Below are 21,850 nucleotides of genomic sequence, written 5' to 3'. Positions count from 1 at the left end.
AGATACAGTTGTATACATCAGCCCCATCTAACTGGCAGAGGAGGAGTTGTCACAGTTATTTATAATGATAATCTAGGTATCACACAAAAACCTAGTCATAAGTCAATGAGTTTGAAGTTCTTTATACTAACATAAAATATGTAGTCACAAAAAATAAGTCTACCCAGACAATTCCACTAATTATTATTTACTGACCCCCAGGGCCATATTCTGATATATATTCTGATAATCCGGAAGACCCTCTGAGAACAGCGGTTGTGTCCATTCTAGATTCAGTAGGGGTTAATCAGAACAATATAGGATCCACTTATAATGGTGGTCACACTCTTGAGCTAATACTAACATTTGTATTAAATATAGAAAATTTCCACACATTTCCACACTCTGAAGCTATCTCAGAGTGATAGTTTCAAATGTGTCTTAGTCGTAATATATGCACCTTACCGTACTACCATGTCAAACATACATTCACGTCAGCTAGTGCACAGAGTTTTATCAGCAATCTCCCAGACTATGATTGTTGATAAAATGATTGGATAACAGTCTGATCCCACAGAACTTGATTAGGTGACATAATGCTTAGAGTCAATGTTCCGCTACACTCTAGATAATATAGCTCCACTTAAACAAAAAATAATTGGAGAGAAAAAATTAGCACCCTGGTATAATGGTCACACACCCACCTTAAAACAGACCACTCAAAAATTAGAATGTAAATGGTATCAAACTAAACTGGCAGTATTTCAAACCGCATGGAAGGAGAGTCTCCTTATACCCTTAATGCTGCTAGATCAACGTATCTCTCCAGCCTAATAGAAAATAACAAAAATAATCCTAGATTCATTCATTTTTTAATGACAACATTGAAAATATCAGGCAAAAAATTCAGACTATAAACTTAAAATGATAATAATTGATAACTAACTCTGTAGATAATTATATAACCATAACAGCTCAGCGAATAGAGAGGTGTAAGGGATCTAGGATACAAGTTCATGTATTTGATGAGGAAATTAGTGAAAGTAGTTCTGTCTCTCGATGGGGAGTAAACCCTTACCTACATGTTTCTTCAAACAGATAATCCCAGAAGCAATCCAACCTCTTCTAAAAATCGGTTCTTCTCTTAGCTTTGGTTATGTAAATAAATTTTTTTAAACTAGCAGTTATCAAATCCTGAAAAAAAAATTGGACCTCAACCCCTGTTGGTTGTCCAACTATAGGCCAATATCAAACCTCCTCTTTATTTCCAAGATTATAGAAAATGTTGTAGCACAGCAATTATGCTCATACCTACATTGGAATAACATTCATTAAATGTATCAGTCAGGATTTAGGCCTCATAGCACAGAAACAATGCTGGTTAAAGTGGTAAATGACTTACTACTGACAAAATGAGTTACATTTAACTGAACATTTATAGAGTGTTTAATTGATTAAATCAATAAAATGTAAAACAAAACTAAAATCCTCTCATCCTTTCTACAAACAACATGCACACATACAAGCACACACACACACACATGTATGCGTGCAGTGTTACCTCAATGAGCCGCTCAAACATGTGTGCAAGGGGCAAGAAAGAAATGAGAACATCTTCTTGATTTGGAGATATGACTTTCTGCATGACAGACAATTATTGCAGTTAAACACAAAATGTTGAAAAAAGTGTAAATTCAATCAGAATATTATTTAGAATTCATTTGCGACAGTATCTACCAGGCCTGTGTTCCACTAACACTTACATCCGTTGCTTTCAGGAAGCCAGAGAAATCAGCAACAATGTTCCCATGTGTAAGCATCACACCCTTTGGATTTCCTAAAGAAAATAAACACAGAGACATACTAACAAGTGAACGGTGCCATTGTGCCAGTGCCCTGAAAACTCCGGCTTGTGTTTTAGTTCATTTAATGGCTTATTTTTATTTCATTTGCCCAGCACAATGCTGTAGCCAAAATATATGACAAAATATATGAGTCTATATCATATTTATTCTCCTAGTATAACCTATGGGGTACATGCTTTTTCTCTGGCACAGTGCCATAGATGATTTACTCATTGTATATGTCAAGAGAGCCGGGCATCCCATAATGATGATTAAGATGTATTATTTTAATTTTTTTTTAAATAAATTTTAATTCCTACCATGACACATGTTGAATAAAGGCTTCTTGTCTTGGCTTCATACCACATATTCCAACCTATTTGTGCTGACTAAGACTTAATAGCTTATATTTATGCTTTCTGCTTGGCTTTTGTATGAGTAACATATTTCAGATGTATGATCATATAGCTAGATTGCATGACTAATTTAAGCAACTTAATTTTGGTGCAGCAACACAAATGCACATAACGTACATTATTTTTAAATGAAATTTTGTGAAAAGCTTACATCTGCAGGTGGAGTGCTCGGTACAGTAAGAACCATTCTTTTATCTGTTCTTCATCCATTCATCCTACCAAGCAATTCTACTAATGCAGTAGGTTTTTGCACAGTGGGATATGCTCTCATCATGGTTAACCACCAGATAAGTGGGTTTCCAAAATATATGCAGCTTCAGCTCTGAGTGATCATGAGCCATGCTACAGGATTGGACATGGGCAGCAGATGTCTAGCCTCTCTGGAGACTGGGGAGAGAAACCAATGAGGTATCAGCCATCTTGGGACAGATCTTGTCATGGTTTTCAACACCAAGCCAAGAAAATGGACAAAAGTTTTGCCAAGGCATGCCATGTCAAAGCTGCTGTGGGACATTTCCCAGCTGTCTGTGAACTGACAGTCGAGCCATGATATATAATTTCAGCTCCAGCATGATCTGGGAATGAACCACATTTAGCCTTTACCAGTGACAGAGGCTGCTGGCAGACTCCCAACAGGCTGTGCCTCAATGTTGCAAGCAGGTGTATAATGCTGGGGTGCGCCACACCTGAGCCCGCAGCACACGCTTAACTTTATTTACCTTACTTTTATTAGGCTACCTTAATTTTATGCAGCTCAAAGTGCTTCACAGTAAAATTAAATAAACATCAATCCCATATATGTAAACCAATAAATACATACAGTATAAAAACATAATAAAAAAAGAAAATTTAAAATACAAAGCAAATAGTTTGGCTGTATACTGGCTGTATTATCACGCACAGCCCATCACACGGTAAGCTGCTGTCATCTGGGTGAGATCTTATGATACTGCTTCATGCACAGCATGAGGTTATCAAGGTTAAAAACTTGATTTTTCAGCTAGATGCCCATTTTAAATTTCCTTCAGTCTAAAGCTCTAAAACTGATTATAAAGCTCTCTGACTGCTTATAGTCATATGAGCACTATCAACTTTATTTTGGAGCTCCAACAGACCCAGCCATTGGTGCTTAGGGCCCAGCCAAATTCTAATGCCATTGAGACACCGCCTTTCCTAAGAAAGTAATTTTTCCTCTGGACAGAAGTACAAGCAGAAAGATAAGACCATGTTTAGAACAAGGGATTCTACTGCACATACTTCCAGAAGGACAATGGTCCTCATCTGAGTCTTTTAAGCGCCTCGGTTACACAGGGTCTCACTTGAAGGTTTCACCACTCTGGAACACAGGTTTTCAGCCATATGTGGACTCAGTTAAGTTTTTATGGGCCTCCACCAAGAAGCAAGCTACCTGAGACTAGAAAAAATAAAGCAAATGAAAAGACTAAGACAAGACAGGGCAAGGCAATGGAAACTCAGCATGAACACAAAAGCAACTCACGGTGCAAACATAACAGTAACACTACAGCATAATGCTTGGCAACTAAGGAGGGAAAACACAGAACTTAAATAGAGTGTACCTATTTAGAAGAACACAAAACTGGTCTGCACAGACACAGAAAGGTAGGCAAACAACAAAGGAAAAAATTCAAAAATGTGTGTGGGTGCCCTCTGGCAGTCTGGGGGGAATTGTCCATGGTGAACCTGACATAACGCAGGTCCTGAAGAGCCCAAAATTTAAGAGGGACTGGACCCCTGAGCAGAGCAACTTCCCTACCAGTGCCAGAAGGGGGAGCAATGACCACGGGTAAGCAAGGAGGCAGGGCAACATCCTCAGAGCCAGGAGGCGGAGCGTCGTCTTCAGTGGGGCAGGGAGGTCAAGCAACTTTCTCAGTAGGGCAGGGAGGAAGACCAATTACGAAATCCCCGTTTTGGGCTTGTGCCTCCTCCCCTGACCATTTTTTCAGTGACAGCAGTGCAGTTATTGCAATTGCTGGCCAGTTTTTCATGCTGCTGCTGGTGCTGCTTGAGGAGAAGGACCTGTGCTGCCAACTCCTGCCTTAGCACCCCCAATTCTGCTGCATCTATATTCTGGCCAAGCATTCTGTCACAAATCCCAGGAGTCAGATGCAAATGCAGACAGTCTCTACTGAATAAACAACTAACAAACAAAAGACAGAAAAAGAAAGAAAACCTAGAAAAAATAAAACAAAGGACTAGACTAAGGCAAGACAGGGCAAGGGAAAGGGAAACTCAAGATGAACACAAAAGCTACTCACAAGTGCAAACACAACAACATAACAGTAACCCTAGAAAATAATGCTCGGCAACTAAGGAGAGAAAACACAGAATATAAATAGGGTAACTAATTAGGGGAACAAAAAACATGTGTGCGCTAACACAGGAAGTGAGGCAGACAAAGGAAGGAACAATAAAGGAATTGTGAGTGAGGGTGCCTTCTGGTGGTCTGGGGGCAATTGTCCATGGTGAACATGATACATGCCAGTTTTGTGCCAAAATAGATTGGTATTTGCTATTCAATCTATTTTGACTAGAGCCCCAGTTCCAGCTGAAGAGAAGCAGCCCATAGCATTATGTTGCCGCCACCACGGTTGCTTGTTTTTGTGTTTTGTGTTATATTTTAAAATTATTTTTTATTTTTAAAATTATTCTCAAGATAGTCTACCTTGATCTAATGACACCTTAACATATTTTGCCACACGGTTTGGGGCAATTTAGGAGGGCTTGGATGTTTTTTCACTTTTTCAGTTTTTCATTCTCTCTAGACACCCTACCTCATAGCCCAGACATGTGAAGAATATGAGAGATTGTTGTCACATGCAAAGAGTGCCCAGTACTTGCCAGATATTCCTAATGTTGCTGTAGGTCTCTTGGTAGCCTCCCTGATAAGTTTTCTTCTTGTCTTTTTGTCAATTTTGGAGGGATATCCAGTTTTTTGGTAATGTCACCATGGTGACCCTCCTCTTTTCTCCACTTGTTGATGATGGCCTTCATGGTGTTCCGTTGCACATCTTCACTGTATCAATCTTCATTATGATTTAGTTAGTTTTCTAAAGTAATCAGTCTTTTTGGATCAGTACCATTAGATAATCAGTCTAGAATTAAAATTATATAATTATAAACTTCAAATTCACTGATCAGCCATAACATTAAAACCACCTGCCTAATATTGTGTAGGTTCCCCTTGTGCTGCCAAAACAGCTCTGACCCATTAAGGCATGGACTCCACAAGACATTAGGGAACACCATTGCCTTGAAGGAGTGTTCTTGGTCTGCTTGTGTCAAAGTAACATCTACATGAATACCAGGCCCCAAGGTTTCCTAGCTGAACATTGCCCAGAGCATCACACTGCCTCCACCAGTCTGCCTTCTTCCCATAGTGCATCCTGGTGCCATCTCTTCCCCAGGTATGTGAGGCACATGACTGTCCACATGAAATAAAATAAAACATGATTCATCAGACCAGGCCATTGCTCCATGGTACAGTTCTGATGCTTATGTGCCCATTGTAGGCACTTTCGGCAGTGGACAGGTGTCAGCATGGGCACTCTGACCAGTCTGCAGCTACGTAGCCCCATACGCGTCTTTTTCAGCAATTTGTGCTACAGTAGCTCATCTGTGGGATTGGACCAGATGGGCTAGCCTTCACTCCCCACTCGCATCAATGAGCCTTGGGTGCCCATGATCCTGTCGCCGGTTCACCGATTGTCCTTCCTTGGACCACTTTTGGTAGCTACTAACCAGTGCATGCTGGGAACACTGTTTTGGAGATGCTCTGACCCAGTCATCTAGCCATTACAATTTGAACCTTGTCAAAGTCACTCAGATCCTTACACCTGCCCATTTTTCCTGCTCCTGAATAAATAAATGGAAATAGAAAAATAACATTGCAACAGCTATCTGGGCTCCCAGTCAGTGGACCACCTAAACTTAAATGGCTTAAGTGCCAGATAACAACAAGTGATCCATGTATTGGTATCTTCATGTGGTGGAGCCACTGGAATGGGACATGATCCCCACAGAAAGTGAAGGCCTGTCCCAACAGACAGTGGTGGAAGTTGAGGACCCAGCCACTTCTCAGAACAGCCTTTTGATGTTGACTGTGCCAGACATGCTGAGTGTAGGCAGGTATTCTATCCATGTATTGAAACGTAGCTGAGGCTCCAAAAATAAATGGAAAGGAATGGTAACAAAAAAAAAAAAGACATTTTAGGCTCACCTCCCGTCCCAGCTTCTCCCTCTTTTGAAGCATTGCCAAAGCCACAGGGGCTGCCTCTTGCCATGCTTTTAAGAGATTGAGTTGGTATATTTGCAGTGCTCCACCCCTATCTTTACCTCATAGTCAATGTCCCCGACTGGCCGTGTGACCTTAAAGGGCCCTTGCCATTTTGCTAATAATTTAGAGCGCAATGTAATACTATGAGCACTTTATCTTCCAGTGAAAACTGACTGTGAAGTGTAAAGTTCCTGAACTCTGAACTGTGAAGCTCCCTCCCCCCTGATTTTTCCAGATGCAGTGGGAATAACACCTATACAGTAATTCAAACAGGGAGAACCCAGTTAAGGCTCAACGGACCTCGCAGACTGCGAATAACAGGGTTTTGAGCCAATGTGAGCGTGCTGCTTTGCTTTCACCATCATATGCAAGACACTACACTATGTAGTTTAATAATGAATTAATAAGAGATAAAATATCATGTAAATAACCAATTACCATTAGCTAGAATTTGACTTGCTGCATAGCCAATTTATGCAAGCTATTGGAATTGATGCTAGTCCAACCTGGCATTAGCAAAGAAAACAGGCCAGCTTGGTTAAATATAAATAGTTAACAGAAGTTGAGACCTTAAAGATTTGTAACAAGTACATTGAAGGTCTACATAAAATGTAAGGAATACAATGTATGGTTATTTTTAAATGGAATGAAGCAAGAGTACTCAACACTCATACACCGCAAATTAGCAATATATTGTATTATAACACATTGTCAGGCAACAGGGACAAACGCAAGTGCAGGTACACGAAAGCTTTATTTAGACAGCTTGTAAACAAATCCAAATAGTGAGGCAAAATCGAGGTCAACTCGAGGTGCTCAGATCGATGCTCTGACCTAGTCGTTTTGCCATCACAATTTGGCCCTTGTCAAATTCACTCAGATCCTTACGCTTGCCCATTTTTACTGCTTCCAACACCATCCACTTTGAGAACTGACTGTTCACTTGCTGCCTAATATATCCCACCACTTGACACGTGCCACTGTAGGGAGATAGTCAATGTTTTTCACTTCACTTGTCAGTGGTTTCAAAGTTAGTGCTGATCTTTAGCCCTGGAGCTTTTTACAGAGCTGAAAATTATGTTTATTTTTGTTTTGGTGGACTAGTTGATTATAGTAAAAAAAAATTGAGTCTCTGCACTAGGGTTTCAGTGACACTTTTAAGTGAATCCCTAAAGCCTAAACTAAATTACTAAGCTTTTTCTATCACACTATATAAACTTAAGTTTCAAACTCTATATTGATATATTTCCTAATAATTAACTCCTTATTAATAAGTTTAAGTCATACGGATTTTGCAGTACCTTTTGCTTAACATATTATATTTACATAAAATTAGCTTTGGCCTTTCAGATTTCTTTTGTTACCTTGTTTCTTAACATAGTAAAAATACATCTATTCACATTTAACTGCGGAAATTATTTATTTTTTTGGCCAGATTTGTTTTTAACTATCCTCATAAAACTATTTATCACATCTTCAGTCACAGAGATAAAAGCATTAGAATGACACTTAGTTATTCTAAAATGAAGGAATATTGTATTAGAATACCTAAACTTCTGTTTTGTATTTTTCCTAGCTATAACTGAAGATTGTGGTCAGAAAATACTGTAACCATATTAAATAATTTAAAAATGCAATCTGGTTTATTACTGTAATTCAAATCTGTTTTGTTTTAGATGAACTAGTTATTCATGTAGGGTCTTCAACAATTTGTTAAAAATCAAATCTACCAGTTATCGTTTTAAGTTTCTTCCTGTTTAATTTATCAAGCCAATTAATATTAAATTCAACAACTAAAATAAGATATATAAAACCTCAACTCAATCACATTATATAACTTATCATAAAATCATTACTTGCTGAGGATGAAAGATCCAATAATTATAAAAGAAATTTGTGGTGAAAGAGTAATGTTCAATCCAATATGTTCTGTTATCTTTAATATAAAACAAAACCATGCATATGTTTTTTATTGTTTTTATTTACTTTTTAATCTTTCCTGGGCTAGCTAAGATCATGGTAGGTAAGTGGACAATTTAAGAAATGCTGTTGTATTTAATGTGCATGTGTATGTGTGTTTTGGTTAGAAACCGTGAGCTAGTTTTGGCCTGTTTGTCTAAATAATTTGTGAATGATATTTAGTACCATGCTATTTCTTACTAAATTCAAGGCATAATGAGGCTAGGAGTTTCAGTGTAATTCAAACAGTAACTTACTTTTAGAGAGCACGGCATCTACACTCATGTCAGCTTACCTGTTGTGCCACTGGTGAAGCAGATTATTGAAAGGTCTTCTGAACAAGGTGGCTGTGTGAACAAACATAAATGTGTTATTTAGTGGTAAACAGAGAATAAATGAAAGCTTAACTTACTGTGTCTGTAAACAACTCTTAAATGCGTCCATGACTATTCCATATATCCTTATACTGACCAGACATGTAACAATATGCATTTTGAAATCCTGTATTTAACACATATTCTGTTTTACTGGTGTATTTGCAGAAGAAATGGCAGGAGAGCAGGAGCTGGCTTGTACAAATACAGCTAATTTAGAAGAACTATAGCAAGACATGACTGTTATTATGTGACTCTTCTGAAGTGTAATCTTTCAGTAATATATTGAATATGAATCTAGAGCATATAATCGGTCCATTCTAAATGAGCAATGGTAGACCTACTGATTCTGAGCGAACTGGTACTTGCAGTTCGTGAATGAAATGAACGAACTGAGCGAACTAGGGGAACAAACGAGGATCTGCTGACTCACTGATGTCGGCTCAGTTGATACATGCATGTTGTTCGTTCGGATCGTCACCCTTTCAGCAAGAAGAGAAGAGGGCGGAACAGTGCATTTGAATAGTGTACAGCACTAAGACAAGCCTTATGTGTTGCTGTTGTGTTGTTCATAGCATAATCCACTATACACGAATGTGTTGTTCATAGCATAATCCGCTACACATGAATGTGTAAAAATGACTGCTGGCTATTTTTTAAACATATGTAGCACTGAAAACTACTTCATACACGTATGTAAAATTTTTATTATTATTTTTTTAAATTACATCTGCATCCACTCTCTCAAAACTAGTCTGCACTTACTGAAATGTCTTTCTTGAAAATACATTCGCCAGACCTTCTCTTTGTGGATTGGACATGCCAATTTTAATAAATCATAATACTAAAACTTCTCTTGAAAACCTGTTTTTTTTAAATGAATGTATTGATTGAATGAAACAATGGCTTACTCATAATATCTAAAACGACAGTCACTGGCGCCACCTACTGGTGTAATTATGTAACTTACGGAAAGTGTCACTCAACGAATCAGTGAACGAACCGGAACGAATCTTTTTGATGTACGGAATCAAAAGACTCGAGTCGAATTTCGGGATAAATCGAAATGACCACCACTAGTCCAATCTATTAAAGAACCAGTATGTAGAAATATGTTATACCATGTAACTTGAGGAAGATTTTATTTCGTAACTCTAGGTTGTGCTTCCTCATACATACATACATACAATAATCTGACAGTTGGCAGTGGCAAGTAAATACACATTCAAGGAGTAAGTATGGATGTACAGTACATTATATATATTTCCCCTGGATTTTCCCGATGACTATCTGTGCCAAAGATAATGATATTCGGCAGATGGTATAGTTTATCTATGCTTCTTGAACCGCACATTAAAAATCGGACACGCCGAAGCCACGTTTTTACTGTACGCAAACTGTATTTATTTCTCTGCAGTTCTTTGCGAGTATTAGCCTTCATATATTATTTTACATATATGATTTAATATATTTTCGCAAATTGATATGTATTTTATTAATATTTCATTTAAAAATACATTCATATTAAATGAAATTACATGAAATATGTTGGGGTTATACGTTTTCAATCCGTTTATTCTCACTATGAAAGTAAACTTATGCATTTACACAATCAGCAATTTTCCCGAGCTTTGGCAACCGCATTGATGTTGCTTTTTTGCGGTCAGTGTAGGTTTAAATTCCTCATATTTCCACATAATAATTTCTTGCTCTTCAGCCGGAAGTATGCTCACCTGCTTTTTTCTATGTTGAACGCTGTTGGCTGTTTGCTGCAAACATCTGGCTTTTATGTGTATGCGCATGCTGAGTAAACAGTAGCTGCGTTTACATGGACACTAATAATCCTATCGTAATTGGACTAGAAGCACAATCAGATTTAAAAAGTCACATGTAAACACGTCAATCGGAATGAATTGGCCAAAACTTTTTAAAATTTCATTCGGCTCGTAAGAGGTGGTTCAAACCTTTTCTAATCCGATGGAGAGGACATGTAAACACTTCATCGGATTGAAACGAGATAGTTCTGCGCATGTGCAAAGACGTACAAATCACGTAATGACGTATGGCGCACGGCTGACTGACAGCTGCTTTATCTGCCCGCTCACCATGCCCTTACAGAACATGTAAACGAATTTCTTGACCGTGCGCTTATGGATGCCAAATTGATTGGAGATCACACGGTATTCTGTACAGCTGCCGAGTTTATACAGTACAATTGTGACTCGCATTGTCAGCGGTATTGGGGCTCTGACTGTAGCCTCACCAGGTGCCATGTACCCCTCCACCATTGGGCATAGTGTCATAAATGACTGTCGTGTCATCCTAAAATTCTCCTTCCACTCCTCATCTGTGAAGTGGTGCAAGACGACGTTGTCCCACCAGTCCTTGCTTTGGAACCTCATCCACAGACGCCTTGTTCTGGGCTCAGGAAGGGGCATTTTAATTGCTTGATAAATACATGCAGTACCGCACAAAACATCACACGCTCGTCGTCTTCTAATTAGCAGCTGAAATAGGCAAATGTTAAGTCTGCTTTTTAAAACGAAAAAAAGAAGCAATGGCAAGAGAGTGGCTGCTAGTATCTGCATGTTGGAATAGCGGGAAATGTGTATTCGTGCACTGTGCGCATGTCAGAAGATCAAATCCAATTCTGTCATGTAAACGCGCATATCAACCCGATTAGTTTATTCGGCGTTCTTGTAAACACTGCATTCGGATTAATCAATCTGATTGATTTCATTCCGATTGAAACAAAAAGAGTATGTAAACTTCCATGTAAACGTGACTATTGATTCAGGGTTAAAACCTGGGTTGACTGAGAAAACTGATAACCAGCGTCATGACGCATGTTAACCTTAATTAACCCGGGTTGGATATGTTTGGTTTTGTCAACTCAAAACTTACTCTGCAACTCTGAGTTTGTTCAACTCGCTTCGTGCAACAGGCCTCAGATGTGTTAAGACCACTTCATCATGAGTGGGAGAGATGACTCCGTGTGTGTTTTCAAAGAAATGGCAATCATGTATAGATGTTTTGTAAATAAACATTTTGCTAAAAGTGTTGGAGGAGGCTGTAGCCCAAAATATATAAACGAATAAAGCACCTACTTAAGCGCAAATAAAAATTGGCACACCATATCCGGGTAATCATGGAAGGACTTATTGTTCACAAGTTACTAATGACAAGTCCAAGTCAAGTCTGAAGTCTATTTTTATGCGACGTAAGCATTACTCGGTATCGAGTTATCGAATTGTGAACTCCTGCAAACCCGTCTCTGCCACAAGCACGCTACTGTGCTTTTTAAAAGGGAAGGTTTATTTTTTTTCACATGTGGCGATTTGGTGGCGATTTGGTCTTTTTGCAAATGAGCGTGGTCCTGCACCAGCACATCAATTTAATTTAGAATGTATGGGATTTATTAACTGTTAACAATTAGCAATTGTGTACAGCTGTGCATATGCACGTGTGATAAATACCAGTTTTCTTGTGCATACGTGTGGGTCTTACACACAAAATTAGAAAGTAGTACACTGACAAAGAAGTCTTTTTTTATTGCACAGCTAATTGAAAAGTATCGATTTTCATCTCCTGATAGAGGCATGGCTTAATAGTAATGGTATTGAAGTACTTAATGAAGCCTGTCCTCTTGAGTTTGTTAGGTTACCCAGCTGTTGATCTTACGCAATATGGGTCAGGTCCCACTCATAAACAGGGGCATACCGTAGACTTGATTATTTCATGTCTCATGAATATAAGAGTACCTGAAATAGCTGATGTTGCAATTTCAGATGTGTCTTTTTTTTTTTAGCTTTTCATCATGTACTAGAACATTAATACAGCTAATACTGCTGTAAACTTAACTGACCTAATGCATACTCTCCCTCCTCTTATGCCCTCATTAAACGATACACTAGTGGAGACGATTAACACCAGGTTTACCAGATGTGTTGATACTGTTGCACCGCAAAACCTTCCAGGCAAAATAAAAGCCCCTTGGAGAAATACTTCCTACATCATAAAACTAAGATGGGACTACAGAAGAGCAGCAAGGCAATAGAGAAACACAAAGCTGGCAGTTCATCTTGCTATTTATAAAACACAACTGATAAACTTTAAAAGTGAAATGAATTCTAGCTTATTTTTCAAACTTGATTAGTACTTAGATAAATAATAAAAAGTTCCAAATGCCAAATGTAGTGAGTTTGCAACGTTTTTTTAGTGACAAGATTACTGGAATAAGGAAGAAACATAGCTAGCGCTCACACCAGTGGACTGACTACTCTACCAGCTGTCAGCTATACTAATAGCAATATGTCCTGTTTTATAGTGACTGGCTTGGAAACACCCTTAGATGTAATTTCATTACTAAAATCTTCAACCTGTCCTCTTGATCCCTGACCAACTCATTTTTCTTCAAACAGGTTTTAAACTCATTATCTGCTGACGTCCTGAGCATCATCAATCAATCACTGCAACAGGGAATTTTTCCTCATATCTGTAAAACAGCTATTGACAGGCCATTGTTGAAAATAGAGGTCTTGACTCCTCTCTGCTTAATAATTACAGACCTTTGTCAAACTTTCCATTTCATGGCAAAGCTATTGAAAAAGTACTGTCCAACCAGTTGAATGATTATCTTGCAACCATCTTAATGACACGTTTCAGTCTTGCTTCTGGGCCTGTCGCAGCATGGAAACAGATGCAGGCAATCTGTCTGTTCTGGTTCTGCTAGATCTACCCAAGTGCTGCTTTTGATACAGTTGATCATGAAATTCTACTTGGTCGACTGCAAAACCGAGTGGGCCTCACTGGCCAAATCTCAGATTAGTTTAGGTCATATCTAAGCAGCCATGACTATTATGTTGCACTTTTCACTCGTACCTCTAAACATCATGCAATAACCTGTGGTGTCCCCCAAGGATTGATTCTTGCTTTTGTTTTTCATTCTCTGTATGCGTCCACGTCCTGGCATAATTAAGAAACATAACATTGGTTATCATCAGTATGCAGATGATACCCAGCTTTATGTGTCCTTCGTGCCAAATGCTTACAAGTCTATACGTTCACTGTTCCGCTGCATAAGCGACACCAACATGTGGATGGCTAACAATTTTCTGCGGTTAAATAGAGACGGCAGAGGTTCTTAATATTGGAAGTCATTTTTGATAGTGAGCTCAAGAATCACATTAGCGCTACATGCATATATATATAAAATATATATATAGTGTGTGTGTATATATATATAGTGTGTATATATATATATATATATATATATATATATATATATATATATATATATATATATATATATATATATAAAATCAGCCCTATATAGATACAAATACACTCGCTTAGGAACACCTGCACACATTATTATTCATACAATTATCTAATCAGCCAATCGTGTGGCAACAGTGCAATGCATAAAATCATGCAGATACAGGCCAGCAGCTTCGGGTAATGTTCACATCAACCATAAGAATGGAGAAAAAATGTGATCTCAGTGATTTTGACCGTGGCATGATTGTTGGTGCCAGATGGGCAAGTTTGAGTTTGCTGAATAACTGCTGATCTCCTGGGATTTACATGCACAACAGTCTCTAGAGTTTACTCAGAAGGGTGAGAAAAACAAAAAACATCTAGCGAGTTGCCATTATGAGGACAGAAACACCTTGTTGATGAGAGAGGTCAATGGAGAATGGCCAGACTGGTTTGCGCTGACAGAAGGGCTATAGTAACTCAGACAACCACTCTGTACAATTGTGGTGAGCAGAAAATTATCTCAGAATGCACAACACATCGAACCTTGAGGTGGATGGGCTACAACAGCAGAAGACCATGTCGGGTTCCACAAGAATCTGAGGGCACCATGGGCATAGGCTCACCCAAACTGGACAGATGAAAAAAAAAAACACCTGGTCTTCTTCCAGTCATCAACGGTCCAGTTTCGGTGAGTCTGTGTCCATCATAGCTTCAAATTATTGTATTTGACTGACAGGAGTGGAACCTGATGTGGTCTTCTGCTGTTGTAGCCCATCCCCTTCAAGGTTTGATGTGTTTTACAGTTTTTAAGTCACATCATCTGGTCTGAAAGTTCTGCGTTCTGCAGTTAGCTAGACTAACTAGTTGTGCAGTGCTATCTAGCAATTGCCAATATTAATACATTCACTTTCTGTAATGTTAGCCTAATTGCTTTGTTGATATGGACATACTGTACTTTCAAATAAGCCCATTTCTATACCTTAACTTCTCTTCTTGACCAAAACCAAGATGTGTTAGCTGTTTGTTTCTCCAACATGACTCTGATGGACATTTTCACAGCAGACGCTTAGAGAGGGTGGGGTTCTGCCAGTCTACACCTATATAAATTTTGATTAAAACAGCACTTTATTATTCCCTCTTCCCTCCACCACAGCTCAACCAATGTTCCAGTGTACTACATTAAAATTACAGCTTTTTCCAGGGCAACATTTATTCAGGGCTTGATTCAAAACATTTGGTGCCGAATCCCCCGTGCCACTGGGCTAAGCCTAGCCATCTGGCTCTCCCGGCAATAAACTGGACATCCTCAGACTACAGTTAACTACCCAGCATGAACTCAGGGACTGCTTTGTGTTCATTCTTACGGAAATGTGGCTCAATTACAGCATTCCGGAAGCGGCCAGTCAGCTGGCCAGGCAAATCATCCATCGCACCAACAGGATAGCAGCACTGTCTGGTAAGAGTCACGGTGGTGGCCTGTGTGTTTACACCAACAATGAGTGGTTCAGAAAAGTTGTTGTGGTCTCAAGTTACTGTTCGTTGCTGGTAGAGTTTATGACTATAAAGTGCCAACCATACTACCTGGCCAGAGAGTTTACCACTGTGCTCATAGTCATGGTGTACATTCCACCTGAGGGTAACATAAGGGAAGCTCTAAGTGAACTCTACGGGGCTATCAGCAACCTACAGTGCACCCTGATGGATTTTTCATTGTAGACGGGGACTCAGTGCAGCCAAAATTCCACTAGCATGTTGATTTTGTGACCTGGCAAACAAACACTCTAGACCTTGTTTACACCAACATTCATGGTGCTTACAAGGCTGCACCCCGCCTCAGACTACATCTCTGTTATGCTAATCCCAGCATACAGATCACTTCTGAAATGTGCCAAACTGAATCTGAAACAGGTGAAAACCTGTTGTGAGGGAGCCATCTCAGTACTTCAGGACTGTTTTGAGCACACAGACTGGAATATGTTCAGAGAGGCTGTTACATACAATCACACCACTTATTTGTAGGAATACATAGCATTAGTGACTGGCTACATCAGCATGTGCATAGATAATGTGATTTCCATCCATCACCACACATGCAAATCAGAAACTGTGGATGACTCCTAAAGTGTGCTTGCTGCTGAAAACCCAAGACAATGCCTTCAGTTCTGATGGCAAGGCAGTCCTCTGTACAGCAAGGGCCAATCTGTCCTGAGCTATCAGAAAGGTGAAGCGCAACTATGCAGAAAGAATCCACGGTCACTTCATAAACACTAAGAACACAGCGTATGTGGCAAAACATTCAGGCGATCACAGACTACAAAGCTATAACACTTTTTTTTATGTGATGGTAATGCCTTGTTCTCAGACCCACTGAATGATTTCTATACACAGTTTGAAGCACAGAACAACATGCAAGTGGGGAAGATCACCCCAATTCCCACAGACCAAGTACTCTGTCTGCAGTAGACTTCAAGAAAACTCTGTCCGGTGTCAACCCAAGGAAAGCTGCTGGTCCTGAAAACATACCTTGCCGGGTGCTCAAGGAATGTTACAGACATCTTCAACATTTCCCTGAGCCAAGCAGTCATCCCTGTGTGCTTCAAGACGACCACCATCATCCCTGTGCTGAAGAAATCATCTGTGTCCTGCCTCAGTGACTACCGGCCTGTTGCACTAACACTTATCATCATGAAGTGCTTCGAGTGGCTAGTAATGAAACACATAAAGAGCAGTCTTACCACCTTACTGGACCCATTTCAGTACACCTACCATCCTAACCACTCAACTGAGGACACCATATTTGCTACCATCCACCTCTCTCTCTCAGCTGGACAAAAAGAACAATTATGTAAGAATGCTTTTTTACAGACTTCAGTTAAGCATTCAGCACATCTCACAACAACTGATATTTCCTATCAGCTGAGTTTGAACATCTCCTTCTGCAACTGGATCCTGGATTTTTTGACTGGGACACCCTAGTCCATCAGGATCAGCATACCACCCCTAGCACCACCACACTAAACACTGGTAGCTCGAAGAATGGTGTAGAGATAGCAATCTATCTCTTAATGTTGATAAGAGTAAAAAGATGATTGTAGAATTCAGGAGGACCCAAGTAGACCACTCAGCACTGCACATCAATGGAACAACTGTGGAAAGGGTCAAAAGCTTCTTGGTGTGCATGACTGAGGAACTCTCCTGGACTCTCAACACCACCTGTGTAGCCCAGAAGGCCCAGTAGCGTCTCCACTTCCTGCGGAGGCTAAAGAAAGCCAAACTCCCCCCTCCCATCCTCAATGCCTTCACCAGATGGACAATAGAGAGCATCCTGACCATCTGTGTTGCTGTGTGGTATGGGAACTGCATGGTGTCCACCCTCAAGACCCTACAGCGGATTGTGAGAACAGCTAAAAAGATCATCTGAGTCTCTCTACCCACCATCGATGTCTTTTACAAGAACCGATGCATCCAAAAAGCCAGCAGCATTGTGGACAATCTCTCTCACTCATCCCATGGACTTTTCACTTTCCTGCCATCTGGCAGAAGGTACAGGAGCATCCTTACCACCACCAGCAGACTCAAAACAGTTTCTTCCCTGAGGCAGTCAGATTACTCAACACCCTGCTGCCTTCCAACGCTCACCTGGGCTAGTCAAAAACCTAACCCAGTATGACTCAAAAACATTTCACACCTGCACTTTACAAACTTGCATCAGTCACTTTATATTTATGGAACTCCTTTTGCTGCCAATATTGCTGCTATATTTATGGCTACTACACTACTCAGTAGTTTACAGTTACAGCCCAAGTTCTGTATATTTACTGTACTGTGTATTTAATGTTCTGTGTATTTTCTGTCCTGCACTCATCTCACACTGTTGTGTATTTCCACTTTATGTAGTCTTGCATACTGTTACTGTATGTGTTGACCATGGTTCTGGAGAAATGACATTTTGTTCCAATGTATACAAGCTATATAGAGGAATGGCAGTAAAAATTATAGGACTTGATTTGATTTGTTGTTTAATTGCATAGAATGCCTTGCATGCTTTCTCTGTCAGCTCACTGGTTGCAGTGAAACTTGCATTTGAAGTCATTTTTAGCAATAAATGATTATATTCTTTATATGTTTGATTTTGTGTGTACCTAATGTGAAGAATGATGTATGTTCCTGAGATCTGGCTCTTTTCTGGAATATGAGAGTTTTGATCTTTTTGAGGTTTACTGTCAGGGCCCAGGTCTAATAGTACTGCTGCAGGAGAATCAGGTTGGGCTGTAGCTCCTGAGCATTGGGGAACAGCAGGAACAAACTGTCTGCATACAGCAGGAATTTGACCTCTGGGCCATGTAGAGCTGGCTGCAGACTGCTTTAAAATAATTGCCAATTTGTTATGTTGCCCTTATTGTTGTTGCTAAGGTGCTGCTAAGCATTTGCTATGGTATTCCAGGTAGCTGCAAGGGTGTTGCTAGGCAGATGCTATGGTATCCCAGGTGGTTGCTACGGTGTTGCTATGTGGTTGCTAGTTTGTTTCTAGAGTGTTGCTAGGTGATTGGTAAGGTATCCCTGGTGGTTGCTAGTTAATCCCAAGTTGTTGCTAGGGTGTTGCTAGGTGGTTGCTAGGGTATCCCAGGTGGTTGCTAGGAAGTTGCTAGCATACCCCAGGTGGTTGATAGGGTGTTGCTGTGACAGCCCAGGTGGTTACTAGGTGGTTGCTAGGGTATCCTAGGTGTTTGCTACTAGTCAACTTTCATGACCACTGCTCATTGTTAACCTTATCAAATGCCTGCTCAAAGCTGATTGGCCAATGGTGGCCATGTTCTTCAAGTAACAATGTCATCATCAAATATCCAGGTATAGATTAGCAGATAGATGTAGCATCCTAGATTTCAGCTTGATTGGACTTACGGTTTCCGAGAAAGTTATCTATTTAACTCTGCCCCCTATCGATATCCACATCCCAAACTCTGCCAATGTTCTAAGAACTATGTACTGAAATGGCCATTTAAGTTTCATGTCTGTAGCACCTACGGTTAAGTCTGCACTACCTTTCAAAACATTACCCCATTCATTGGCAATGGGAAAAAATTGGAATTTGAACAGTTGCTATGTGGAAACCAGGTGACCCATTAAAAAGCTGTATACAACCACACTATTCCTGATCATCCTGAACAATGTGGATTTGGTTCTGTGAGTGTGTTGCGATGCAGATCTTTAATGATGGCCGATCATTGTTACAGACACACACACATAAAACACATGTTGGAACACACTTGGAACACACATGTTCCAAGATGGTGGCACGCATGGATGCAGCAGCTCTTTGCTCTTCTGTTTGGTGTTTTGTTTGTGTGGTTTTGTATTTGTTCTTTAATTTGTTGGTCGAGACTTGCAATGCAAACCTTGTCTACGGTCGTCAGGACTTAAACAACTATGGATTTCACTACAAGCTAACAGTTACAAGTGATTTTCAGTGGACTGATAACATATCGGAGGATATAGCAAGAGCACCGGGATCTCCGTGGATTGTCGTCAGACCCAGCAGGCGATGCAGGCAGCGGAGGGAGAGGAAACAAAAACGAGGATGCCGGGCAGGCTTACTTAAGCGGCTACGTAAACAACCATTTAAACCACCGCTTCTGAGCATCTTTCTCACCAACGCCAGATCTATAACACTCAAAATGGATGAGTTGGAGCTAAAAATCACAGCAAATCGTCTCGTTCGGGATTGCTGTGTGATGGTAAAACCGAAACCTGGCTTCACGTGCTAATCCCCGATGCTGCAATTCAGTTAGTAGGACACACAATCCACCGGCTGGACAGAAATAAAGACTCGGGTATGAGCAGAGGAGGGGGATTTTGCATCTTTCTGCACAATGACTGGTGTAACAACAGTAAAATCATAGACAGGTACTGCTGTACTGCTTCCCTGACTTAGAAATTGCTGATGGTTATTTGTAGACCATTTTATTTACCAAGAAAGCTAACAGCAGTAATAGTGAATGCTGTGTACACTCCACCAGACGCTAATGCTAGCGCAGCTCTCACTCAGTTACACACCAACAAACTCATCCAGACAGAGTGTACATCATAGCGAGTGATTTTAATCAAGCGTGCCTGAAAACAGTACTACCTAAATTCACCCAGTGTGTTAAGTGTGCTACCAGAGGGAAAAATACACTGGACCATGTTTTCTCTAACACCAAGAATGCCTACAGGGCCGCACTCCTCCCCCACCTAGGACAGTCAGATCACTGTTCACTGCTCCTTCTCCCAGCATACACCCTGCTCAGGAGGAAAACAAAGCCGGTCACAAAAATCATAAAAACTTGGCCCGAGGAAGCTCTCTCTCAAGTCGAGGACTGCTTGGAACGTACAGCCTGGGAGGTTTTTGAACAGCAGGACCTGGAGCAATACACAGAAACTGTATTGTTTTATATTAAAAACTGCACTGACAATGTCACTGTCAGAAACCCTGGATGATAAGTGAGGTCCAGTCACTGCTCAAAGAACGCAACTCCGACTTCAGGTCAGGTGACAAGGATCTGTATAGTGCTGCTAGAGCCAGCCTGAAGAGAGGCATCAAACACGCTAAAGATGCTTACAAAAGAAAAATTGAGGACCATCTCACAGACAATAACCTAAGAAGAGTGTGGCAGGGAATTCAGAGCATCACCAATTACAAGAACAATGACCACAGCACCGTCTACGCTGATGCCTCACTGGCTGAGGAACTTAACCATTTCTTTGCCCGCTTTGCGGTCAATGGGCCCAATGCAAATTCAGTGCCACCACCAACCTCTAGCACCTGCCATCTCAACCTACAGGAATGAGAGGTGAGACAAGTGCTCAAAACCGTAAACACAAGAAAGGCTGCAGGTCCTGACGGGGTTTCTGGCAAGGTACTCAAAGCCTGTGCCAACCAGCTTGCCAGGGTCTTCACAAAGATCTTCAACCTCTCACTGACATCAGCCATCATCCCACCTTGCTTAAAATCTGCTACCATCATCCCTGTCCCTAAAAAGACAGCCACCAACAGCCTGAACGACTACAGACCAGTTGCACTCACATCAGTAATCATTCATCAGTAATCATGAAGTGCTTTGTGAGATTGGTCTCACAGCATATTAAATCCAGCCTTCCTCCCACCTTTGACCCACAACAATTTGCATACAGAGCAAATAGGTCTACAGAAGATGCCATCATCATAGCCCTTCACACTGCACTAAACCACCTTGAACTCAAGGGAACCTATGTAAGAATGCTCTTCATAGACTATAGCTCAGTGTTCAATACGATTATCCCAGTATTCTAATTAGCAAATTAAGTGAACTGGGCCTCTCTCCCTCCATCTGTACCTGGATAAAGGACTTCCTCACAAACTGTTAGGCTTGGACCCCACTTCTCCTCCACCATCACGCTCAGCACCGGTTCTCCACAAGGCTGCGTATTGAGCCCTCTACTCTTTGTACACATATGACTGCACTCCCACTCATTCTACCAACACCATCATCAAATTTGCTGACGATACTACAGATTGGACTTATCTCAGAAGATGAAACAACCTGGAGTGCAAGCTGCTGGTGGCCTTTTACCGCTCCACCATCGAAAGTGTGCTAGTATACAGCATTTTGGTGTGGTCCTCCAGCACTGCAGCACACAAGAGAGCCCTCCAAAGAATAATCAACACAGCCCAAAAAAATCACTGGCTGCTCACTACCCTCCCTG

The 21,850-nt window shown here is 40.5% G+C and overlaps 1 protein-coding gene across 5 annotated transcripts in view; it reads right to left on the bottom strand.

Moving 5' to 3' along the window:
• Positions 1-21,850, bottom strand: part of acsl6 (acyl-CoA synthetase long chain family member 6) — a 130,770-nt gene that overhangs the window by 33,762 nt on the left and 75,158 nt on the right. For all 5 annotated transcript variants that reach the window (XM_026928679.3, XM_053239995.1, XM_053239997.1 and 2 more), the window contains 3 exons: positions 8,788-8,839; positions 1,743-1,816; positions 1,541-1,618 (listed from right to left, as the gene is read on the bottom strand). In XM_026928679.3, the coding sequence (XP_026784480.1) occupies positions 1,541-1,618; positions 1,743-1,816; positions 8,788-8,839 (204 nt within the window). The remainder of the gene's footprint in view (positions 1-1,540; positions 1,619-1,742; positions 1,817-8,787; positions 8,840-21,850) is intronic.

This window comes from Pangasianodon hypophthalmus, chromosome 15 (assembly GCF_027358585.1).
Source record: "Pangasianodon hypophthalmus isolate fPanHyp1 chromosome 15, fPanHyp1.pri, whole genome shotgun sequence".
Taxonomy (NCBI): domain Eukaryota; kingdom Metazoa; phylum Chordata; class Actinopteri; order Siluriformes; family Pangasiidae; genus Pangasianodon; species Pangasianodon hypophthalmus.
This window is presented reverse-complemented; position numbering and strand designations above follow the sequence as displayed.